Below are 26294 nucleotides of genomic sequence, written 5' to 3'. Positions count from 1 at the left end.
AACCTGTCATTAAATTCGTCAGAAGAAAAATGAATAAAATGACTCAATTACTTCAACAAAATGCAACTCCAAATCAAACATTTGTGATACTGAATCTGTTTATCCAACCAGAAAAGGATACATATTGAGAAAACATAGAAATAGCGAAAATTTTATAAAATGTTTGTTTTACAATTTAAAAAAAAACTGCCGACAGTGATATATAATTCATGACCAGATGCTTTATCCCAAAATAATGTTCTCAAACAATTCATAATGCAATCTGTTCTCAATCAGTGATAACTAAATCAAGATCAATAAACAACAAACACCCAAAAAAGCAAAACAAAAACAAAAAAACAATAACTCCATTTAATTCTATAAATACTGGCCTAATAATCATTCAAGTTTCTCATTTTAGTAGCACATCCCATAGAAAAAAAACAAGAAAAACAGAAAACATTGAAGACAATTCCAAATTAGACTTAATTTAATCATATCTCTTTCTTATAACAGATATTGAATTGATGCTCATCAAAATAAAACGTCGATGAAGCCATCAAAAAGACTAACTTCCACCACGAGTGCAGAAAAATAAAACAAAACAGAAACTGCTTAAAAGCGTCCAAAAAAGATAAATGAAAACAAATAGGTAAAAATATCAACTTGAAGTTAAATGCTTAAAATGCTCACACCTATTTTTTACGCTCTTTCTCAAAACAATGAATGAACAAAAAGAATTCTAGAACTTTTCGCCACTTTCAACTCTTGTAGAGCAGATTGATTTAAACAAAATTTTTTGCGCGAGTGGTATTCTACTTTACATCACGTGAAACGAAGGGCCAAAAACTTAAAAAAAACCATCGCTCCTCTTCAAGTTGTACAAAACAACCAAAAAAGGACGATAAAAGCCCAGCTATCGCTATCAAATAGCGAAAACCTTTACATATTCAGTTGCAGCTATCATAACTATTATTCACGGGCCGAGGTACCGAACGATAATTTGCAGAACAACAAGACGTTAGCTGCTTCTGTAAAAAAACTTTTGCCTTCGTCTCAATAAAGGCCGCATTCCCCTTAAGCCGCTCAAAAAAAAATTGGCCAAAATAAAGCGAATACCGGACCGTCTTGTCTGACTCACACGGCTCCTTTAAGTTTGTTGTTTTTTAATTACTACGTTTGGGAATAAAGTATCAACCACTAAAGCAGAAGATCACCAATTAACAATTTTTTTATTACAAAAATACTCGCTATAAATCAACAAGGCTGACTAGATGTTGAACATGACCAGCAGATTGCGGAAAAACTGACTTTCTTTGGAATTGAGCAAATCAAAGAGTGATAATAGCGAATACCGGAACGTCTTGTCTGACTCACACCGCTCCTTTAAGTTTGTTGTTTTTGAATTACTACGTTTGGGAATAAAGTATCAACCATTAAAGCAGAAGATCACCAATTAACAATTTTTTATTACAAAAACAAAAATACTCACTATAAATCAACAAGCCTGACTAGATGTTGAACATGAACAGCAGATTGCGGAAAAACTGACTTTCCGTGGAACTGAACAAATCAAAGAGTGATAATAGATAAACATAGAGCACCGGGCATTTTCAAGAAATGTAGGGATTCGATTTGGGGTGTGATTGTCATATGCGACACGTAGGAAAAGTTATGAAAGAAGACAGCTCGCATATTATTAGATAATCGCGATGAAAAACTTCAAGCCTCTAATCAACCTCAGAGATTAGAGTACAGCTTAAATGCACTACATTGATCTTTAATTAGGAAAAGCTTTTGAAATTTAAAGTTCATTAAGTGAGTTCAGAAGTCATTTTTAGCGAGTTTAGTCGAAAACTTATCCTACAATTGACCTAAGAGCTGACGACGAAAAGATCAAAGGATTACGTCACGCACAGCACACAGATCAACTGCAAAGCAGTAGAAGCCACTAAAAATGAGGCAACCAAACAGTCGAACGGATAACCGACGAAGAGGACAAAATGATAGAACTACAATGGGACCAATCATTGCCTTGCTATCGCTTCGCGGTTATTGAACGAAACATTTAGACATTCTCGGTGAACATAAATAAAAAACAGAAACCAACTAACGTAGGAAAAATTGCTCTCGAACGATAGGCGGTGCAATTTAATTCAAGGGCTGTAGTCTTAATAAACTTTTGTTTATAACGTTTGAAAATGAAACGTAGATTAAGCACAGGTTGCTAACTTAGACAATAACGAAAACAAAAATGCTACAAAAACTTAAAAGTTAATACATTATGGTTTTAACCTTTTAAATATTTATACAATTGGGCACACGTAAAAGATCTCAGACCACCTGTTTGTTGCAAAAAATTTTTAATTCCACTTTTATTAATTATTGCAAACTAAGTATCAAGGAAATTGGAAACATGTGCGCTCAATGCAACATTTCATTTTAACTAGGAAGATCCATCGAGAGAAAAAGTTCTCATTGCCCTTTTGAACGTCAAACGTTTTTAAAAGCTTTTTCGACAAAAATTTATTTCGTTGAACTATAGCCTAATTTTTACTTCTGCTCAATTTTAACAAACTGTTTAAATCCAACTGCAAACAACATTGTAGTTACGTAACCGTAAAAACTCGGCGTGATACTAATTTCCGACTTGGCTACCAGATTGCCTGATAACAGTTGCCAAAGCTTCCAAAAATTTCAACCAAACTAACTATTGACTGGCTTGCATACAAGACCATACTTCCTTTTCAAATAACATGACTGAAAGGTTGCAAGAGCCTTGTAGATCTGCAGGTTAAAAATATAAACCGACTAATGTCGAAAGACTTACTCATGAACGACAGGCGGGTGGAAAAATATTCGACCACGCAGGGATTCGAACCATTGACATCCCGGTCCCTATCACGAAGCACTGCCCACTCGGCTATCAGGCCCTTATTGTTGCTATGGTGCAACCAATTTTAAATTAGCAAAAAGCTATACTTCGGAATGAGAGCAATAGAGATCGCCCAAAAATGAAGAACGAAAGCGTGATAAAGTCACTTCGAGAAGTCAAAGAATGTTCTAGAAGAAAAACACAAAAACCGTCAAGCAAAAAATTGGCATAAAAAAAGACCAACCCGTTTAGTTTACAATAACTGCTATGAACGTCGTTCAAGATCAATTAAAAGCTTGATGGCTCTGTAATTAGTCGGACGAGAAAAATAGTGAGAAAAATAGAGGTTTCTTTCTAAAACCTAAAAGACAGAAAAAAACAAACGTCTTTTCTCTTGCTGAGATATTCTGATTAAAAATCTGCACAGTGGTTCCATATTCTATAAGCTTTTAAATAATTTCAATTAGAGTGATATAAGGGAAAGTAATTTGGACGTAAGGAAAAGTAATTTTGAAAGTGAGCAAAAAACCATTTTTCGGAGTGAGGTAAATCACGGCTGAACAAAATATTAATCACAAGCAGGAACAAAAATCTGATGCGAACGTGACATCAAATGGTGGTAAAAAATCTGGGTTACCAAATAAACAACAGAAAGAAGGTTAGTAGTAGCGCCACTCAACAATTGATTTGACAAATATTAAGAAACAAAAATTCAAGTAAAGCTCCCATTTCAAAGTTCCCCTGTATGCCTATTTCAAAACTAGGGTAAGATGTAGCCGACTACAGTTTACAAAGTGCTCTCCAACGAGGCAAGGCAAAAGTTTGGTATTGGCTGCAGCTATTCTATGCTTTTGGGAGACAGCCCTATTGAATATGGGGTAGAGAACTAAGGGAGTAAGAACTTCACCCATTACGTCATGAAGTTCCGCTTGCTCACCAGCTGCCTTGAACAGTACACTTAATACCCCCGGCCTTTACAAGTTCATCCCATTTCTTTTGACAAAACTGAGCATTCTTGGACAAAAACGTTCAAGCAAAAAATTTACATAAAAAGACATAAACCAGAATAAATAATACTAAGTGCGTTTGAGAGAATTTACAAGGAACATTAAGCATTCGCGGTAGTAAAATTAAAAGTAAAGAGCAATGCAAAAGTTGAAAAATAGCAATAAAGACCCCTTGAATATCATCCGACACATCGCCCAAATTTCTCTCGTTTGATTCACGCTCGACCCAGGGGTATAGGAAGGAGGCATTAGGTTTACTAAGCGGTTAAAATGACTATTGGTGCTTATGCTGAGAAGCCTCCGTTAAGTTGCTAAAACTTACGATCGAATTAGATCACGTAAAATCAAGCACCATAAAAGTCATTAAAAACGGTCAAAGCAAAAATATGCATAATGAAGACACAAAATTACAAACATAGCTGGCAGATTGCCAGAAAATAGCCGCAATAGATTTGTTTTCTGATTAAAAATCTGTATAAGTTATTTCTGCCTCTATTAGCTGATCTCAAATAACCTTCATTTAGAGTGACACACACCCATTTGACCTTATCTCTTTGAATTAAAGTAAATAAAAGTCAATTTCAAAGTGAGGAAGTCATTTTTGAGAGTGAGGTAAGTCAAGTGTGACCAAAAATTTAATCACGCGCATGAACAAAAAAACTCGCTCCACTAAGAGCGATAAATGACGTAACACATGCAATTCAGTTAAAATTGCATGAACGAATGAACAAAAAGTGGCTGTGACGTCATATGGTCGTAACAAAAATCATGACGACGAAATAAAAAAACATAGCAGGACAAGTCCTGAAAAACAATTCAAAAAATTGAATGAAAAACGCAGACCTACTCTACCTGACCAGCAGATCAATTGAATAATGCCAGTCAGAACACAAACAAAATCATCTCAAAAAATTGAGAAACTAAAAGAATCAAAACTAAACATAAATATACTCATTGCTAAAACTCTTGAAGCTTTTAAACCTAAGGCAAAGTTTTTTCCCTTTGAAAATACCTATTTCAAAAATATGTTCAAAACCAATTTTTCGTTCTGAAATTGGTCCAGTATAATATCTGCAAGACCTGAAAATTATTCGCCCTTGAAACGATTAACTCGAAAATGATCAAAAAATTTTAAAAAGAAATCAATTGCAAATTATAAGGAAAATGTTGCTGAACATCGCAATAGAAATATCTTCAGAATTATTTCTGTGTCTCTAGAGGCTATCCAGTAACCCAATTCTAAGCTTTAAAACTCATTGGCTCATAGATCGATAGCCAAAAATTTTTAGAAAAAATTTCAAACTTCAAAAAAAAAATTCGTTCTATTAAAATGTTGAAAGCCATTCAATTGCCCCCTAGCAACTGTTTAATAACGTACTATCAAAACCTGGATGAGATTGCCTGGCTACTGATGCAAGAAAAATTAAATAAAATACAAATGTTTTGAAAAAATTTAAAAATTGCAAATTTTGTCAAAAGTATTCTAAAATTCGAAAAGCTAAAATGTTGAAAACAAATCAATTGAAATCAAAAACCATGCAGTAAATTTATCAAAACGTGGAATATTTTTTCTCGGACTTGAGAACGGATGAATATCAAAAACTGACAAAAGCTTTAGGAAACCATAAAAAAATTGAAGATTTTATCAAAAAAATGCTAAATTTCGCGAGACACTAAAAACCTTTCCATTGTTACTAGAAACTATGCAAGGCCCTATTAACAAACCTTAAAGGAGATTGCATGGTCCCTGAAGCAGGAAAACTGAAAAACTGACGAAAATTTACAAAAACCTGAAAAAATGCGAATTTTGTCAAAAAAAATTGCAAAAATTCGTAATATTCAAAAGCTGAAACCTATTCTATGGCAACTCAAAATTTTTCAGTAACTTATTTTTCAACCCCTGATGAGGTTTGATGGCCCCTGGAACTGAAACAACTTGAATAATGACAATAAATTACAAAAAATATGAAAAAAATTGTAAGTTTTTGTCAAAAAAAGCTAAATTTCATGAAGGCAAAATCTTGAAAACCATTCCATTACCACTAGAAACTAAGCAGTAATCTACCGTCATACCCTTTATCAAACCCTAGAGGAGGCTTCTTGACATCTAGGGCTAAAAAACTCTAAAAAATAACAAAAATTTTCAAAAAACCTGAAAAAAATTGCAAAATTTAGTATAATTTTGCGTGTTTATATTTGTAGTACCAAAACATATAGCTCATAAAAGGGTCATAACAAGCAATTTTGTCTTGCAAAAGGCCTTCGTCAACTTTTAAAAACTTCAACCTAAGACTAATCAAACAAAAAAACTCAAAAAAACAAAAAAAAACATGAAAAATTGAACCATTTTGCGCCCAAAAACTCCTAAAAATGACCTTTTAACGTTAAATCCCAGCAGCTTCACCACTATAAGCACTTGAAGTACTACTAAAACCAACTTTGGGCCTCTAATGAAACTTAATGCCCGCTGGGCTTTACCTGTTTATCCCGTTTTGAAAGATCAATGTCATTGAAAAATGTGTGAACACATCTTAAAAAAAAACACAGCGCACCAATACAATTCAAATTCTAACCAACCCCAAAATTAAAACATAACCAACCTCATCAATCTCACGAATTACACTCAAACAATTCGCCAGCGTTTGGCTGCGTCAGTAGCTAACCGCAGCATAGACAGCTGGGGCTTAAGCTCTGATGTGGGGGTTGAGGACGGGGGTGAAAGAACCGCCATGAATTTTCGGTGAATCGAATACGGAGAACATTTTCGGTTAACCAAATACTTATAATTCGTAAGATTAAGAGACCTGCTCAGCAAACCTAATACCCTTCGGGCTCTACGCGTTTATCCCGTTTTGGGGACAAAAAACGATGCATCTCAAACAAGGGGGAAAACAGTGCAAAAAAAAATTAAACAAAATCTAGGAGCTGATAAATTTTGAGCAATATTCTCTAAAAATTGCGCGAGGTCTATACAACTGTTTTTATTCATTGAGCACCCCTATGACACTCGAACGCAATGGAAAACAATTAAACCATAAGCAAGAAGTAAAAAAAAATACAAAAACAGCGCCATTGTTCTGTTACTATCTAAGAAAATATTTGCTATCAAACCCTTTAGTTGTTTTCACTTAGTAAAAATAACCCTACCAGTCTCCCTAATTGAGCAAATAAAAACATTCTGGAAGCCAGACGAAATAAGCAAAAAATTCAAAATCAGGGGCAATAAAATGAAAATAACGAAATCAAAAGGGCACAAAAACCAACATAAAAACCAACTTCAACCAAAAGAAAAAACCCAGAAGACTGCAAATAAAGCCTAAAACATAACCGACTAACGTCGGGCGAATTGCTCTCAAACGACCGCCGAGCGGTTGGCTTCGTCAACAGATCGCCACGGTTTAGTAACCTCAGGGCACTACATCTTTATCCCGTTTCTGAAGTCAAATGGGTCAGACGAAAAATCGACCGAGCAAAAAATTGCATAAAAGAAAACCAGTGTTAATAAATTTGCTACAAATTCCTTTTGAGAGCAATTGACAATGGTTTAATAAAAAAGTGCCAGTTAGATCAGTTATGATAAAAAACATTTCAACTATAACTCATTGATAATGAGGACCAGAGATGATGACATTACGCAAAGATGATGACATTACTCAAGACATTAATATCTTAAGAACCAATTCATTGTCTCAAGAGTTTATCCGGTATCCCTGTTTGAGGCCAGAAATAGTTTGACAGGCTCATAAAGATCCATACACTTGGAACATACAAATTTTCCAAAAATTTGAAAAGTTAAAATTTTATCTAAAAATTACTGAAACTGGAGTCATAAAAAATGTTGATCACCATCCCATTAAATCTAGAAACTATGCAGCAGCTTATTATCAAACCTTGGAGGAGGTTCGAGGGGCTCTGTTGCCGGAAAAAAATCAAAAATATGAAAAACTGCATGCAATTTTAAAAAATTGCTTAAATTCGTGATATTAAAATCTTGAAGAACATTCCGTTACATCTGTAAACTATGCAGTAATATATTATCAAACCCTAATGGAAATTTCGAGACCCTTGAAGCTAGAGAATCCTAAGAAATGACAAAAATTTTTAAATAACTTAAAAAAATTGGAAGTTTTATTAAAAAAAATTGCTATAACTTGTGATATTAAAAAGATGAAAATTAATTCAAGACCAAAAAAAAATTTTCAGTAAACTGTTATCGAACTCTAACGGAGGCGTTCTGACCTTTGAGGCACAAAAAATCTGAATGATGAGTATAAATGTCAAAAAATTGAAAAAATGGCTAAAAATATGAAAAATATGCTAAAATTCGCGAAGTTAAAATCTTGCAAGACATTCCATTTAATCTAAAAATTATCCAATAACTTATTTTCAAACCCTAGAGGAGGATCCTTGGTTCTTGAGGCTGAAAAAATCTAAAAAAACTACAAAAAATTTCAAAAAAAAACTTGAAAAAAAAGCAAGTTTTATCAAAAAATTGCTAAAATTTGTGACATTAAAAAGTTGAACAACTATTCCATGGCCAATAAAAAAATGTCAGTAACTTATTACCAACCCCCTTAGGATGTTTTCTGGCCCCTGGGCCTAAAAAGACCTGAATAAGGAAAAAAATGTCAAAAAATTTGAAAAAAAAATAGCACGTTTTGTCAAAAATTTGCTAAAATTTGTGATGTCAAAAAGTTGAAACCATTCCATTACCACTAGAAACAATGCAGTAACCTATTATCAAACCCTAGAGGAGGTTCTTGACACCTAGGACTGATGAAAATCAAAATTTTCAAAAAGCTTGAAAAAAATTGCAAGAAAAGTATAAATTTGCGTTTTTAGCAAGCGGTTTATTCGTCAGTAGCTAGCCACGGAGGAGGGGCGGGGGGTCACCTGGGGCAGATTGGGGGCAACCCTGGGGTGGGCGGCAGCAGCGCGGTGGGGGGGGGGGTTAGGCAATAGGGAGGGGTGGTCACCAGTGGGGGAGTCTTCAACCTCTAAGAACCGCCCTTCACACCATAAGTATAAGTCTCCAAAACAGTTTGAGCTGAAACAGAGCTGAAAGAATCTAAGAGCACTTAATACCCGCTGGGCGCTACCTGATTATCCCGTTTTTGAGGACGAAAAGTCAAAAGCGTCAGACGAAAAATCGGTCAAGCGAAAAATCGCATAAAAGAAGACCGACAGGACTAATATAATTGCTACAAACTTCGTTTGAGAGCAATTGAATATGATTGAGATGGTCAAAAATGCTCCCAAACATACAATTAGTTAATAATACGGTTTACAAAAACCACTTTACCCGAAAAATCAAGTTCAAAACAATTAAAACTGCTCCGAAAAAGCTACATGTGATAAAAAAAAATTACTCGCTCGGCAAATTTTTTTTACACCTACTTTTATTGCTCGCTTGCTCTCTCAAAAAGGCGGCATGAACAAAAAATCACACTCATCTCTTGCCCTCAATTAGTTCAACCGTTATACCTGAATACTTAGTTTTAACAAGCAGCATCTACTTTTGCATCCTGTTGGAAATACAATCCAAAAAATTATCGATAAAAAGACGCTTCTCCTATACTCCTCTTCGAGTTATTAAATCGATACTCCACCAACAGTCTCCTAACCTTAAGATGAGAGCGGCTATTAATTATCGGACGAAAGGTCGCTAGTGCGAAAAAATGAGAAACAAACCTTTAGGACTAACTTAATTGATACAAACTTTGAGAGCAATTTGTTTTCGAAAGACGCAAATTAGTTGAGAAACAGGACACACTTGAGATCCAGTAAACAAAAAGCAGCTAGTAGAGCAAAAGGTTTGTTACTGGTTTGTTACCAGTGAAAGGAGACAAAGTAAGGAAACAAAGTGAAAAAAACACTAAAACGAAAGGCAGCTTGACTCGGCTCCCAAGATCCATTCATGAAAAAAAAATAGCAATAAAACGAGTCTATTATTTCTTCCCAATTCACTTAATCCCATTATTTTCACCCTACATCGTTTTACTCACCTCTTATCAGGGTTGAACATCAGGAGAGAGTTGAGGAGGAAGAGACCACTTTCGGACACCCACGAGAACTAAACATAAAGTCAATTTTGCAATGAACAAATGAATAGAGTACGAGCAGCCAGCATCAGTTGCTTAAACCCTAGTGGCTTAAATATGACTCAATAACATGCAAAAACATTTTTTGAAAACCTTCTCATCATTGCCGAGACGCAGCAAAATCTTAAAAGTGGTCAATTTATTGCTCAGCGATTTAACAGTTCAGCGAAACGTTAAAAATTCCTACATAAAGCTCAGATTTCAATTAAAATGCCTCTATATGACTATTTCAAAACTACGGTGAAATGTAGTTGAAAACCGTTGTGTTCTCGAGCGAGAAGACGCAAGGCTATCGTATTGACTAAGGGGCCAGAAAACAGAAGGGAGTAAAAATTTTACCCACCTAATACGATCGGTCAAAAATACAATACTTAATGTTTCTTCGCGAGAAATTACAATCAACTTTGGTAACTTCAGGTCGAAAAATTCAGGTAACGGACTTTGGTAACTTCAGGTAACGGACATGAAGGAATGAAAAAACTCGCTTCTCTAAAAGTGAAAAACGAAGTAGGAAAATATTGCATAAACGAATGATCAAGCAGATTTGAAAATATCGTGACGTAATGTTTGTAACAAAATCTTGAGGACGAACTAAAAATATAGCCAGAATTTGAAAAGCAACAAAGAAGGAACGTGCACGCATTAAAACAGCAAAATGAAAATAACCGATTTCCAACTCTACTAATCATAAATTAGTTGAATGAAAAAGGATCGAACAAAAATTTGAGAACCAAAAGTAAAAGTTTTTGAAGCGAAAACCAATCTTTTTATTGCCAAGCAAAAAATACATTAACATAACCGACTAACGTCGGGCGAATTGCTCTCAAACGACCGGCGAGCCGTTGGCTTGGTCAGTAGCTAGCCATGGGGGGGGGGGGGTGCACCGGGGGCTGATGGGGGCAGCACTGGGTGGGGGGGGGGCAAAAGCGCGGTGGGGGGGGGGGTGGAGCCAATAGTGGGGGTGGGGGGTCAACAAAGGGGGGGGTTCAACCTCTAAGAACCGCCCCTCACATCATAAGTATAAGTATAAGTCTCCAAGACAGTTTGAGCTGAAACAGACCTAAAAGGCTCTAAGAGCACATAATGCCCGCTGGGCGCTACCTGTTTATCCCGTTTCTGAGGACGAAAAGTCAAAAGCGTCAGACGAAAAATTCGTCAAGCAAAAAATCGCATAAAAAAAGACCGACAGGACTAATATAATTGCTACAAACTTCGTTTGAGAGCAATTAATCATAAAAATTAGCCAAAGGGACGCAAAACGGTTAAGAAGGGGTAGCTTTATGCATTCATCTCGGAAAAAAATTCCTAGCAAAAAATCAACAAATTAACGGAGCTAATGCACAAAAACCTCTCGCTCAGCAAAATTCCACAAGGCAATTCGCTTTTAGGTTAAAACTGTTTCGCTTTAAGGTGAAAACGCCGAATAACAGTATTTTCCGTTTAATAAAATCTTATCATAACCGCCTAACATTGGGCGAATTCCTCTCAAATGACGGCGAGCGGTTGTCTTCGGTTGTACCAAGCTTGTGAGCATGGGGGAAGCATAATGGGGCATGGTTGGGAAGGCGGGATGAGAGGGGGGTTCAAACCACCTGGAGGAGGAGGGTAGACGTGTGGCGTGTCGGGGGGGGGGGGGGTAGGTAAACTTAGATACGAACCGCACTCAACACCATAAAATTGTCTCCACAAAACAGTTTCGGGGAACCGCATTCTTAGTGATCGGTAAAGCGTAAGGCTCTAAGAGTCCTTAATTCCATCCGGGCGTCACGTGTTTATCCCGTTTGTGAGGACGCGAAGTCAAATGGGTCAGATGAAAAATCGGTCGAGCAAAAAATCCCATAAAAGGACACAGGGCTAATATAATTGCTACGAACTTTGAGAGCAATTAAAAAACTTCTCTCCAAGTTGTACAAAAACCTAGAGAAGTCTAAATATAGTTCGCTATCTCAACTAATAATAGTATCCGATCAAACTGCACCCTATCTTGGGTACATTCTGATGTAAGTCATTGTGGGGCGGATGCTTCAAAGTTATCTTTCTAACTAAGATGTAGTTTACTGAATTCAGGAAAACTTTTGAGCCTGGGCAAAGGAAATCCCGAGCCCCCAAGTCTTGAAATCTTAATTCCAATGAATTAAAAGGTACAGCAAAAAGAACTAAAAATTTTGTCCCGAAATTGTCTTAAATGTTTGCTCGAAAAAAGTTGCCGAAAAAAGAATCGAACAAACAGAAAGTAAAGAACACAAAACGATAGCAAAACAGCAGCTTCGCAATTTTGAAACATAACCGGCAAATTGCCGGAAAAAAGCCGCCATTGATTCCAATAAGCATGATTGGGATAATAGAAGATATTGAAAAAAGATTTTTGTACAAAAACATTTTTTAAGTCCGATTTATTTTGATGGCATTTCGTAGTTGAACATAACGCTCTCCTGTTTCTTAGAGCAAGGCTATCAATACCAATAAGCATTAGAGATGGTAACTAAGACTTATAGGAACGACGTTCAAGTTCAAATAGCGGGCATCTAAAATTGGGCTTTATCCCGTTTCTACTTCTGACTTCAATTTTTTATACTGACTCTGTTCATTTTGAATTGCTTTGCTGAGCAACTGATGTTCAAAATCATTTTTTAGCAGAATGGGAGAAGAGAGAAACTAGCCTAGAGAAGTCAAAAACATCACGCAAAATGTTGAAAAAGCGGCAAAATGAGGTAAAGCGAAACATTTTTCTATTCGACGAAGTAAAAAACATAGCAGGACAAGTCCTGACACACAATTCAAAGAATTTTCTTTGACTAAACAGAAAACTAGACCAAGAAAGGACTACGAATGGATTGGGAAAACCATTTCGAAAAAAATCCTATCCGAAAAATCGAGAACACCGTAAAAATCAAAGTGAAAATGCCGCATGTGAACAAAAAGCCACTAGCGAGAAAGCGAATTTTTGTTCAAATGCCGTTCTCTCACTCTACTTAAATTTAGAGCGAAAAAATTTCACGCCGCAAAACCACTCGCTTTTTCGCTCCTGTTTCGGTGTGACCAAAATCACTGTTTCGGAGTGACCATCCAATTTGACTTCAAAAATCATGAAAATGTGTGAACAGATCTTAAAAAAAAAGACAGCGCCCCAATACAATTCAAATTCTTTGAATTGTAAAAAAATAGGAGCGCTATAATAGCCGGCTGAGAAGATGAGGGCGGCTATTAATGAAATGTTGGTGAAAATTGTAATATTTATATCTGAAGAATCATTTCTGTGTCTAGAGTACAACCGCGCCGAAGAAAAACTAGAATCTGAACGTAGATCGAAACTACAACCTGAACGTAAATCTGCGATGGGCTTTGTAGCCGTGCAGTTTCAAGACAATGAAAAAAATAGGACCAAAGAAGAAATATTAGACAAAATTAAAAAATTAGACAAAATTTAACTGTTGTTTCTAATAGCTGCCTTCGAAACACCTTCATTTGGACGAACATCTACTATGTTGACCCTATATCCTTCAATCAAAGTTAGGAGAAATCGGCGATTAAAAAGAAAGTAAAAAGGACGAAAAAAATTTAAAAGTAAATTTCCTTTATTAGCCGTGTTAATCAAGCCATCAAATTCTATCAGACAGAGCCCTTCCAAAATTAAAACGACAAAAACAGGTTGTAAACATAGGTATTTTAAATCTTTTGCAGGAAATAAAGAAAAATTGTCTTAAAAAACAATTAAAAACAAGTTTTTATTCAAATTCAAGCACCTATAGCCTACGGTAATTCAATGAGTTAATATTACAACACATTTATAAAGTGCACAAAAATGCTTATTACAACTTAAAATATAAAAAAAATTAATTAATTATTGGAAAGTATCAATTTTTTAAAAATACAGTTGTAAAAAAACGTCAACAAGAAAGTCACGACAGGCAAATTAGAACTCCGCTACCATATACTCTGCACATGGAAGTCCGCTGCAAAAGAAGTTATTAGAAAAAAGATTTAAAAAACATGAAATTTACTTCTGAATTAAAATCTGAGATGTTCTTTTTTTAACAAGAATCTAAACTTATTATTTCTTATTAATAAGAATCTGAAGAACTTATTTCCGCTTCTACTAGCTTCTCTCAAAAAACATTAAACTAGAGCAACACCCGGACACACAGTTGGACCTTATTACCTTGAATTAAAAACATACACGGCAGATTGTCGAAGAATAGCCGCCATTGATTCCCATAACCCCGATTGGCAATGAAAGAACAGAAAAGGGAAAACTTATTGATGCAAGACTGTTACTTAATGAGAGAATAGAGGGGCTAGTATCAACACCAAAAAACATTGCGGATGTTTACTGTAACTTATAAGAACAGTTTTCAAGTAGCGGGCATCTAAACTTGGGCTATATGGGCTTATCCCAATTCTATTTTTGATTTTGAATTGACGGCTCCGTTCCTGTTAGATTGCATTAATGAGCAACTATTTTTAAAAGCACTTTGAGCACAACAAGCGAAGAACGAAACTAGCCTGAAGAAAACAAAAAGACTTCACGCAATATGTAGAAAAATAGGCAATATAAAGCGAAACGAATTTTTAATGCAAAAGTTTAAAAACAATGCAAGACAAGTCCTGAAAATCAATCCAAAGCATTGAATGAAAACTACTTTACCTGAAGAGCAAACTACTTTACCTGACCAGCAGACCAATTGAACAAAGTCAGCCAAACAGTTTCTAAAGATTAGAGAAACTAAAGTACAAAACTAAAAATATATCCATTACTTAAACTCTTGAACCTTTTACCCTGAATACCAAAATTGATCCATTTAGTTTTTCACATCAACTCACGCAAAAGCATTGAAAGCGGTTTATTGTCCACAAAAACGAAAAATATGACAAAAACTTTAAAACTGAAAAACGCCAAATTTGTTGAAAGCGCATTTTCGCAAAATTAATATGTTCAGAAGATTTTCATTGTCTCAATCTGTCCAGTTGTTTATCTGCAAGACCTTAAAAAGTTTCATTGACCATTGAAGATTGATAAACTAAAGATTTTACTGAAACGTAGCGAAAATTCTTCATCAAAAAAAGTTCAGTTGTCTCCAGAAACTGTCGAGTAATCCACTTTCAAGCCTAAAAAAGTTTCACTAAGCACTTGAAAGACCAATAAATCCGGCTATGTATGGGCCTCTCAAAAAACTTAATGCCCACTAGGAGCTACCTGTTTATCCCGTTTTGAAAGGTCAAAGTCATGGTAAAATGTGTGAAAATTGGGCCGCTGAGAAACTGAGGGCGGCTATTGATGACAAAATTATCTTGCAAGTGAGGATATAATTTTCAAGAGTGAGTTAAGTCAATTCAAGTCTGATAACAAATGAATCACACCGAGGAACAAAACTGGCGCCGAACAAACAAAAATGAAATGCACGCACGCAATTCAGTTGAAATTGCCTTAATGAATACACAAAAATCAAATTTGAAGTGATCGTGACGTGATATGGTCGTAAAACATATGAAAAAACACCAAACGAAGGCAAATAATAGGCCAGCTATCAGTTAGCGTCTGTCAAGAAAAATTGTAAATACAGGGCCCAAATTGCTCATGCAGCGCAAAATTGGCCTTTGAGATATTTTCACAAAATACAGAGGGCTAGGTTTTAATGCAACTACAATCAAACATAATTTCTGCAAACAAATACAATCTACAAGCAGGAATTAACCAAAAGATTTCAACTCAAAAAGTCATTCAATCATCGGAGATGAACAGAAAACATTACGTCTCAGCAAAACATACTTAGCACATCAATCTGACTCATTTTTGCTTTTAGGTCAAAACGCCGACAAAACAGGTTCGCAAAAACCAATAATCCTATTCGAGTCGCAAAAAATCCAAGAAAAGATCAAATACAGCGCGCCAACCCAGCTATTATTAGTATCTGATGAAATTGATTTCTCTTTTCGGTACCTTCTGTTTTAAGTTATTGTAGGGCTGATGTTTCAGGGTTATCTTCTTGATAAGAGGTAGTTCATTGAATCCAGGCCAAATTTTTCCAGTCGGGGCACCTGTAAAGAAAGCAATACAACAACAAGCTTGAGAAGATGAATGTCATCAGCCCATTAGAAGCAATGTTAAATTCAACCAACTTACGTCAGACAACTATCTCTTAAATGACTAACGATATGTTGGCTTTGATGCTAGCTCACTTCTAAATAGGAACGTTACCCCACTGGGGATGTAGTGTTTTGCTTGCGTGCGTAGATGTGTGTGTCTAATTGTCTCAATGGGCTGTACCTGTGTGCGCGTGCGTGCGTGTCTCTCTTGGTCTCCGTGTGTGTGTGTGTGTGTGTGATTGGGTGTTCGTGTGTGTGTGTGTGTTTGACTTTGTCTCCGTTCATGGGTCTCTGTGTGGGCCGAGGTATAGGGGCGTGGGTGTGTGTGGGGAGATGAGAAATAGTCTGTCTCTGTGTTTGCTTGTTTTAAATGTTTTGTGGGTGGGTGGGGTATGTCTGTGGGCGTGTCCTTGTCTCTCTTTCTGTGTGTGTATGAGGGCGAGAGAGAGAGAGAGAGAGAGAGAGAGAGAGAGATGGTGCGTGTGACTCTGTCCGTCTGTCTGTGCATGGACCGAGGTTGTGTTAACGATGGTTTTGTGAAGCGAGTGTGTATGTATTGGGTCTGTCAGAACTCTTGTGAGTGCGTGAGTTTAAGTGTCTCTGCCTTTGTGTATGTGTCTGTGAGAGACGTGAGGGAGAGGAGTTTGGGTGTGTTTGTCTCGGTGTGAATTTGTCCCTGTCTCTGTGTGGGTCGGGGTTGTGTTAAGGGGGGGTTTGAGAAGGGAGCGTCTCTTTCAATGTGTGTATAAAAGAGAGACAGAGAGCGTCTGTGACTTTGTCTGTCTGTCTGTTTATGGGTCGTGGTTGAGCGTGTGTTTAGGTGGTGTTTGATAAGGGAGTGTGCATGTATTGTGTATGTTAGCTTTTTTTGGGTGCTGCGTTTGTGTGTGTTTCTTTTCCTCTACGTATGTGTCAGTGAGTGGGGTCGGTGAGAGTGTGGGTGTGTTTATCTCTCTGTGCGCATCTTTGTCTCTATATGTGAGTGTTTTGTGTGCATCTTTCTCTGTGATTGTGTCTTGTGTGGGGAAATGTATTTTTGTCCGCTGTGCTTATTTTTTTCCGCGTTTTTATCTCGGTTTCCGTTTTTGTGTATATGTGTTTGAGTGTATGTGATTGTGGGAAGTGTATGGGCAAGTGTAAACTTGTTTTTGCGCCTGAAAGAATTTTGTGTTTTTGCCTGTGTCTGAGTGTTGGTCTTGGTTGTCTATAAATACCTGTTCATATGTCTGTGTGGAGTGGGTGGTTGTGTGTGTGACGGATGTGTGTGGGTATGTAAGTTTTGTGTGCGTCCTTCTCTGTGATTATCTTTCTGAGTGCGCGTAATCTTGACTGTGTGCCCTAGTTTCAATGTCTGTGTCTACATCTCTCCACGGGCGTGTCTGTTTGTGGGGGATCTCTGTCTATAAGTGCGTCTGTTTTTTGTGTTTATAGTTGTCTCGGTTTGAGTGTGGAATGGGTGCGTGTTTTTGTCAGTGTATGTGTGGGTGTTTGTGTGTGTTTACTTGACTCAGATAAAATGTTTGCGTTTTTTTGACTCTGTGTACGTGTCTGTGAAGAAGGTGGCGGTGTGTGTGTGTGTTTGCCTTTGTGAGTGTGTGTGTGTCTTTCTCTGTCTCTGTGTGTGGGTGCAGTTTGTATTTAGGGGGCGTTTGAGAGGGGAGTCTTTCTTTGTGCGTTTGCGTGTGTCTAAGTGTGTTTTGGGTGTGGGTGGGGTATTTTTATGGGCGTGTCCTTGTCTCTTTTTCATTGTGTATATGGGCTAGAGAGAGAGAGAGAGAGAGAGAGAGAGAGAGTGCATGTGCCTTTGTCTCTGTCTGTTAATTGGTCGGGGTCGAGGGTGTTCTTAGGGGAGGTTTGTGAAAGAGAGTGTATGTATTATGTATGTCAGTCTTTTTGTGGACGCTGCGTTTGTGTTCTTCTTTGCCTCTGCGTATGTCTCTGTGAGTGAGGTGGGGGAGAGTAGTGTGTGTGTGTGTGTTTATCTCTGTGTGATTAAGTATCTTTGTCCCTGTCTCTGTGTGGGTCGGGGTTGTGGATATGTTGAGGGGGGGGGGGGGGGTTGAGAAGGGGTGGGGGAGAGTAGCGTGTGTGTGTGTTTATCTCTGTGTGATTGAGTATCTTTGTCCCTGTCTCTGTTTGGGTCGGGCTTGTGGATATGTTGAGGGGGGGCGGGGTTGAGAAGGGAGTCTGTCTCTTTCATTGTGTGTATAAGAGAGTGAGAGAGAGAGAGAGAGTCTCTGTGACAGTGTCTGTCTGTCTGTTTACGGGTCAGGGTTGAGTGTGTGCTGAGGGGTGTTTGTATTGTGTATGTTAGCCTTTTTGAGGGTGCATCAATTTGTGTGTGTTTCTTTTCCTCAATGTGTCAGTGATTGAGGTTGGGGAGATGAGTGTGGGTGTGTTTATATCATTATATGTGCATCTTTGTTTCTGTGTGTATGAGTGTTTTGTGTGCGTCTTTCTGTACGTCTTTGTGAGCGTGATTGTGTGTTTGTGTATGGGAAATGTGTTCCTGTCCACTATCTTTGTCCGTGTGTGTATCTCGTTTTCAGTTTCTAGCTTTGTTTGGGTGTGTGTGTGTGTGATTGTGGGAACTGTGTATGGGTTTGTGCAGATGTGTGTCTAAGTTCGAGTCTTGTTTTTTTTTGTATAAATTTGTCTCTGCACGTGAGATTATTTTGTGTTCTTTTCCTGTGTCTGTGGTGGTATTAAGTGTCCATAATAGCCTGTTTGAGGTGGGTGCTTGTGTGTGTGAGGGACGTGTGGCTTGGGTGTGTTTGTGGGGGTGTTTCTCTTTCCCGCTGTGTTTGAGCGCTTGTTTGCCTCTGAATGTATCTGTCAGTTTGTCTCTATCCGTGCTTCCTTGTGTCTGGCATTAGTGGGTGTTGTGCATATTTGTCTGCCTTGAGGTTTATCAGCCTTTTGGGTTTTTAAGTGGGGTGTGTGCGTGGGGGGGGGGGGGGTCATGAGCACGCGCTCTTGTTCATCTTTGTCTGTGAATATTGCTTTTAGTACGTCTTCCTCTGTGATGGTATCTTTCTCTGTGTATGCGCGGGCCCCTGTCTCTGTGTGTGCCTAGTTTCAGTGTCGGTGGTGTCCAAATCTCTCTGTGAGAGTATCTGTGGGGAGTCTCTGTCTGTGTGTTTGTGCGTCTGGTTTTTGAGTTTACAATTGTCTGGGTGGGATGTATGTGCGTGTTTTTGTCTGCGTCTGAGTGTTTGAGTAATTATAGTTGACTATGTGTATATGATTGTGTGTGGTTGTTTGTGTTTTTATTTGACTGTGCATGTCTATGAGTGGGGGTGTGCAGGGGTTATTCGTTTTGTCAGCTTGCGTGTGTCTGTCCGCATGTGATATGTTTCTCTGTGTTTGCGGGTACGGTATGTTTGTCCGTATACAAGACGTTTGTATGTTTATTTGAGTCTCTTTCTCTCTCTCTCTCTCTTGATGTGCGTGAGCGTGTGTGCCTATGTCTATGTATTCTTCTCAATGTGTATCTGTGAGCGCGTGTCTGTGTTTTTGTTTGCAGAAGTTTGTGTGGCTGTGTCTTGGCGCAAGGCAAAAGTGGTTGTTTGTGTGAGAGTGCGTGCGCCACTGTGTATATTTATCTCATGTGTTTATCAGCCTTTTGAGCTTGTCTTTATCAGTGGTGTGTGTGTTTGCCAGTCAGCCTCCTTGTGGGTGCGTGCTTTTGTGTGTGCTTCTTTGCATCTGTGTCTGTCTTTGAGAGGTGGGGGAGAGGAGTATGGGTGTGTTTGTGTGCACGAGTGTTTTGTGTGTGTCTTTCTGTTGTGTCTTTGTGTATGTCCACTGTGTCCATGTTTGTCCGTGTGTTTATCTCGGTTTCGATTTCTGTGTATATGTGTTTGAGTGTGCGTGGTTGAGGGAAGTGTGTGTGGTTGTGTGCAGATATGTGGGTGTCTGTTTTTTATTAAAAATTGTCTTTGCAGGTGAGAATTTTGTGTTTTTCTGCCTGTGTGTGTGTTGATCTCGGGTGTCTATAACTGTCTGTTGGGGGTAGGTGGTTGTGTGTAAGAGATGGATGTGTTGCTTGGGTGTGTTTGTGTATGTGCGGGTGTGTGTATCATGGTTCGTTGAGTGTCTCTCTCTCCTGCTCTTTTTGAGCGCGTGTGTGCCTATGAATGTATCTCTCAGATTGTGTCTGCGCGTGCGTTGCATAAAAGGGTGTTTTTGGTTCTGCTTACGTGCGCCCGTGTTTGCATATTTGTCAGCCTGAGGGTTCATGAGCCTTTTGTGTTTTTCTTTAGTGGGGTCTGTGCGTGGGTGGGGGTGTAGGGGTGTTTGTAGGGAGTTTGTATGTGCGTCCTTGTCTGTTTGTGTGTGAGTCGTAGCGCGCGCCCGTGTGCATCTCTATCTGTGAATATTGCTTTGAGTACGTCTTTCTCTTTGGTGTATCTCTGTAAATGCGCGTGCCCTTGTCTCTGTGTCTGCCCTAGTTTCAGTGTCTGCGTCGAAATATCTCTGTTAGCGTGTCTGTGTGTGGGGGTTCTGTCTGTGCGTTTTTGTTTGTCGGTTTTTTGTGTTTATAATTGTCTGTTTGTGAGTGCGTTGTATGTGCGTCTTTCTGTCTGTGTATATGTGTGAGTATTTATAGTTGACTATGTGTATACGATTACTTGTGGGTGTTTGTTTCTTTTTATTTGACTGTGTATGAGTGGGAGTGTGCATAGGTTCTTCGTGTGTCCAGCTTGCGTGTGTCTGTTTGCGTGTTGTGTCTTTGTCTGTCTATGCGGGTGCGGTGTGCTTGTGTGCGTATATGAGGCGTGTGTATGTTTCTTTGAGTCTCTCTCTCTTGATGTGAGAGCGTGTGTGCCTGTCTATGTATGCGCCTCTATATGTATCTGTTTTTGCGTGTCCGCGTGTTTCTGTGCATACATTTCCGTTGCTTTGTCTTGGCGAGTGGCATAAGTGGTTGTTTGTGTGGGAGTGCGTGCACCAGTGTGCGTATATTTATATCTGTTTATGAGCCTTTTGTTTTGTCTTCATCAGTGGTTTGTGTGTCGGTGGGGGGGGGAGGGGTGACTCTATGGAATTTATGTGTGTCGTTGCCTGTAGTGTTTCTGTGTACGGGCGCCCGTGTGCTCACTTTTTCCTGTTTTCCGGGCGTCTTTTTCTGAAATTTTATCTTTCTCTCTGCATGTTTGTATAACTTATATAACTGTGTGTGGTGTGTGTCTGTAAGTCTGTTTCTCGTTCATCTTTGTCCCACATTTTGAGAGTGGGTGTTCGCGTACATATAGCTGACTCTGTGTATATGTCCGTTATAGTGTGTTTAGGGATGTTCGTGTCAGCGGATTGTGTGTATGCTGGTGGGGTATGCTTTTGTACGAAACAGAGAGTAAGTGTGTCTTGTAAAGCGTCTCTCTCTTGAAGTATGTTTGAGCGTGTGTGTCAGTGCCTATGTATGAGTCTGCGTGTACCTAAGTAATCGTGTATTTTTGCGTTTATGCGTGTTTGCGTGTTGCGGGGAGATGAGTGTGGGTGTGTTTATATCATTATATGTGCATCTTTGTTTCTGTGTGTATGAGTGTTTTGTGTGCGTCTTTCTGTACGTCTTTGTGAGCGTGATTGTGTGTTTGTGTATCGGAAATGTGTTCCTGTCCACTATCTTTGTCCGTGTGTGTATCTCGTTTTCAGTTTCTAGCTTTGTTTGGGTGTGTGTGTGTGTGATTGTGGGAACTGTGTATGGGTTTGTGCAGATGTGTGTCTAAGTTCGAGTCTTGTTTTTTTTGTATAAATTTGTCTCTGCACGTGAGATTATTTTGTGTTCTTTTCCTGTGTCTGTGTGGTGGTATTGGGTGTCCATAATAGCCTGTTTGAGGTGGGTGCTTGTGTGTGTGTGTGTGTGAGGGACGTGTGGCTTGGGTGTGTTTGTGGGGGTGTTTCTCTTTCCCGCTGTGTTTGAGCGCTTGTTTGCCTTTGAATGTATCTGTCAGTTTGTCTCTATCCGTGCTTCCTTGTGTCTGGCATTAGTGGGTGTTGTGCATATTTGTCTGCCTTGAGGTTTATCAGCCTTTTGGGTTTTTAAGTGGGGTGTGTGCGTGGGGGGGGGGGGTCATGAGCACGCGCTCTTGTTCATCTTTGTCTGTGAATATTGCTTTTAGTACGTCTTCCTCTGTGATGGTATCTTTCTCTGTGTATGCGCGGGCCCCTGTCTCTGTGTGTGCCTAGTTTCAGTGTCGGTGGTGTCCAAATCTCTCTGTGAGAGTATCTGTGGGGAGTCTCTGTCTGTGTGTTTGTGCGTCTGGTTTTTGAGTTTACAATTGTCTGGGTGGGATGTATGTGCGTGTTTTTGTCTGCGTCTGAGTGTTTGAGTAATTATAGTTGACTATGTGTATATGATTGTGTGTGGTTGATTGTGTTTTTATTTGACTGTGCATGTCTATGAGTGGGGGTGTGCAGGGGTTATTCGTTTTGTCAGCTTGTGTGTGTCTGTCCGCATGTGGTATGTTTCTCTGTGTTTGCGGGTGCGGTATGTTTGTCCGTATATAAGACGTTTGTATGTTTATTTGAGTCTCTTTCTCTCTCTCTCTTGATGTGCGTGAGCGTGTGTGCCTATGTCTATGCAGTCTTCTCAATGTGTATCTGTGAGCGCGTGTCTGTGTTTTTGTTTGCAGAAGTTTGTGTGGCTGTGTCTTGGCGCAAGTCATAAGTGGTTGTTTGTTTGAGAGTGCGTGCGCCACTGTGTATATTTATCTCATGTGTTTATCAGCCTTTTGAGCTTGTCTTTATCAGTGGTGTGTGTGTGTTTGCCAGTCAGCCTCCTTGTGGGTGCGTGCTTTTGTGTGTGCTTCTTTGCATCTGTGTCTGTCTTTGAGAGGTGGGGGAGAGAGGTATGGGTGTGTTTGTCTGTGTGCACGAGTGTTTTGTGTGTGTCTTTCTGTTGTGTCTTTGTGTATGTCCTCTGTGTCCATGTTTGTCCGTGTGTTTATCTCGGTTTCGATTTCTGTGTATATGTGTTTGAGTGTGCGTGGTTGAGGGAAGTGTGTGTGGTTGTGTGCAGATATGTGGGTGTCTGTTTTTTATTAAAAATTGTCTTTGCAGGTGAGAATTTTGTGTTTTTCTGCCTGTGTGTGTGTTTGTGTGTGTGTTGATCTCGGGTGTCTATAATTGTCTGTTGGGGGTAGGTGGTTGTGTGTAAGAGATGGATGTGTTGCTTGGGAGTGTTTGTGTATGTGCGGGTGTGTGTATCATGGTTCGTTGAGTGTCTCTCTCTCCTGCTCTTTTTGAGCGCGTGTGTGCCTATGAATGTATCTCTCAGATTGTGTCTGCGCGTGCGTTGCATAAAAGGGTGTTTTTGGTTCTGCTTACGTGCGCCCGTGTTTGCATATTTGTCAGCCTGAGGGTTCATGAGCCTTTTGTGTTTTTCTTTAGTGGGGTCTGTGCGTGGGTGGGGGTGTAGGGGTGTTTGTAGGGAGTTTGTATGTGCGTCCTTGTCTGTTTGTGTGTGAGTCGTAGCGCGCGCCCGTGTGCATCTCTATCTGTGAATATTGCTTTGAGTACGTCTTTCTCTTTGGTGTATCTCTGTAAATGCGCGTGCCCTTGTCTCTGTGTCTGCCCTAGTTTCAGTGTCTGCGTCGAAATATCTCTGTTAGCGTGTCTGTGTGTGGGGGTTCTGTCTGTGCGTTTTTGTTTGTCGGTTTTTTGTGTTTATAATTGTCTGTTTGTGAGTGCGTTGTATGTGCGTCTTTCTGTCTGTGTATATGTGTGAGTATTTATAGTTGACTATGTGTATACGATTACTTGTGGGTGTTTGTTTCTTTTTATTTGACTGTGTATGAGTGGGAGTGTGCATAGGTTCTTCGTGTGTCCAGCTTGCGTGTGTCTGTTTGCGTGTTGTGTCTTTGTCTGTCTATGCGGGTGCGGTGTGCTTGTGTGCGTATATGAGGCGTGTGTATGTTTCTTTGAGTCTCTCTCTCTTGATGTGAGAGCGTGTGTGCCTGTCTATGTATGCGCCTCTATATGTATCTGTTTTTGCGTGTCCGCGTGTTTCTGTGCATATATTTCCGTTGCTTTGTCTTGGCGAGTGGCATAAGTGGTTGTTTGTGTGGGAGTGCGTGCACCAGTGTGCGTATATTCATATCTGTTTATGAGCCTTTTGTGTTGTCTTCATCAGTGGTTTGTGTGTCGGTGGGGGGGGGGAGGGGTGACTCTATGGAATTTATGTGTGTCGTTGCCTGTAGTGTTTCTGTGTACGGGCGCCCGTGTGCTCACTTTTTCCTGTTTTCCGGGCGTCTTTTTCTGAAATTTTATCTTTCTCTCTGCATGTTTGTATAACTGTTATATAACTGTTTGTGGTGTGTGTCTCTAAGTCTGTTTCTCGTTCATCTTTGTCCCACATTTTGAGAGTGGGTGTTCGCGTACATATAGTTGACTCTGTGTATATGTCTGTGATAGAGTGTTTAGGGATGTTCGTGTCAGCAGATTGTGTGTATGCTGGTGGGGTATGCTTTTGTACGAAACAGAGAGTAAGTGTGTCTTGTAAAGCGTCTCTCTCTTGAAGTATGTTTGAGCGTGTGTGTCAGTGCCTATGTATGAGTCTGCGTGTACCTAAGTAATCGTGTATTTTTGCGTTCATGCGTGTTTGCGTCGTGTTGCGTTGCATAATTGAGTGTTTGTGTTGGAATGTGGATCTGCCATTTTTTTTGTAATTTTCTGTGTCTGTGCGAGGGTTTATGATCGTTCTGCTTGTCTTAGTCTGTGGGTGTGGGGGAGTTCTGAGCGTCTTTGTGGGGATTTTGTATTGTGTCTGTCTGTTTGTGTGTGTCTGTGTGTTCATGTGTGTGGAGCGTGCTTGTGTGATAGCTAAGTGTGAGTGTGCCTGTCTGTGTGTGTCTAGCTTAGCGTTGAGATTGTCTCTTTTGATCTGTTCTGTTTTTCTGTGTGTTTTTTCTGTCAGAATTGTGTGCGTGTGTTGTTTGCGGGTCTTGTGTTTGTTAGGTAGTGTGTATTATTTATGCGAGTCAATGTTTCTGCGGGTGCGTGCGTTAGTATCTTTTTCTTCCTGTGTATGTGTCTGTTCGTGAGGTGGGGGAGTGTTTGTCTCTGCGTGTTTGCTTGTCTGTGTGTGATTGTGTATTGTTGTCTCTATGTATGAGTGTGTGGATGTTTTCGAGTTTGTCTGTCTGTGCGTGGAGTGTGTGTGTGATTGTTGTGTGTGCGTGCTTTCATTTGTGTATCTCTGTGCCGGTGTGTATGAGTGTTTTGTGTGCAGCTTTGTCTCCAATATTGCATCTGTGAGTGTTTTTGTATTGACTCTATTTTTGTGTGTGTCTTTGCCTCCGTATTTTCGTCTGTGTCTGTGCGCGTTGGTATGTCTGTATGGATGCATGTCTCTATCTCTCTGTGTGTGTGCTTATGTGTCCGTTTTATGTATCTTTGCCTCTGTGCCTCATTATTTTTGTGTTTTTGTCTCTGCTGTGGGTGTGTGTGGGTTTTTGTCAGTTTATAGTTGTCTCTGTGTATACGTCTGTGTGTAGTGTCTTTTGTCTCTGAATGCGAGAGGGATGTCTTTGTGGGTCGGTGTAGGAGTCGGATTCAACTTGATGTGTGCCTAGTGCGCGTGCTAGTGTGTGCCTGTACTAGTGCGTGTGGTACTTCTTGTGCAAACGTTCATGTGTACGTGAAACTGCGTGTGCGTCTTTCTGGATGTCTGTATATGTGTGTACCAGTGTCTTTCTGTCTTTTTGAAAGTGCCTTTTTGAAAGTTCTGCCTCTTGGGAGTGTCTTTTGCCTCCAAGTCTCTGTTTCAGTGTGTATAAGCCTGTGTGAGAGAGCATGTTGTCTCTGCATTTGCCATTTATGTGTGTAATTATTATCATCCAAATGTGTCGGAGTGTTATTAAGTGGCTTATGTGTGTGTGTGTGTGGTGTGTGTGTGTGTGTGTGTGTGTGTGTGTGTGTGTGTGTGTGTGTGTGTGTGTGTGTGTGTGGTGTGTCTTTGTATGTCTGCGTGCGGATGTATGTGTTGCGCACGCGTGCGTCTGCGTGTCGTGTGATGGAGTCTCTATATATCTCTCTCGCCCCTCTCTATTTATCTCTCTCGCCCCTCTCTATTTAACTGCTTGTTTGAGCGTTTATCTCGGTGTGTTTGTGTGTCTCTCTGTGTTAAGTGTGTCTATCCGTGTCTGCGTGTTTGTTTTTTTGTGTGTCTGTGTGTGCACGCGGGTGTATGCTTGTATCTGTGCCGTGTTCGTGTCTGTGTGTGCTTCTGTGTAGGTGTCTGTGTGT

General features: G+C 39.4%; 1 protein-coding gene across 3 annotated transcripts in view; it reads right to left on the bottom strand.

Moving 5' to 3' along the window:
- LOC142345875 (cyclin-dependent kinase 10-like) overlaps positions 1-26294 on the bottom strand; it is a 95964-nt gene that overhangs the window by 22185 nt on the left and 47485 nt on the right. For 2 of the 3 annotated variants that reach the window (XM_075398307.1, XM_075398306.1), the window contains exons 6-7: positions 15901-15998; positions 9867-9934 (exon numbers count right to left, since the gene is read on the bottom strand). The exons of the other annotated variant lie outside the window; for it this stretch is intronic. In XM_075398307.1, the coding sequence (XP_075254422.1) occupies positions 9867-9934; positions 15901-15998 (166 nt within the window). The remainder of the gene's footprint in view (positions 1-9866; positions 9935-15900; positions 15999-26294) is intronic. 3 annotated transcript variants of the gene reach the window in all.

The sequence above is a fragment of the Convolutriloba macropyga genome, chromosome 9 (genome assembly GCF_964194025.1).
Source record: "Convolutriloba macropyga chromosome 9, txConMacr16.3, whole genome shotgun sequence".
NCBI classification, from domain to species: domain Eukaryota; kingdom Metazoa; phylum Xenacoelomorpha; order Acoela; family Convolutidae; genus Convolutriloba; species Convolutriloba macropyga.
Note: the sequence above shows the minus strand (reverse complement) of the source record. Positions and strands in the feature narration are given on the sequence as shown.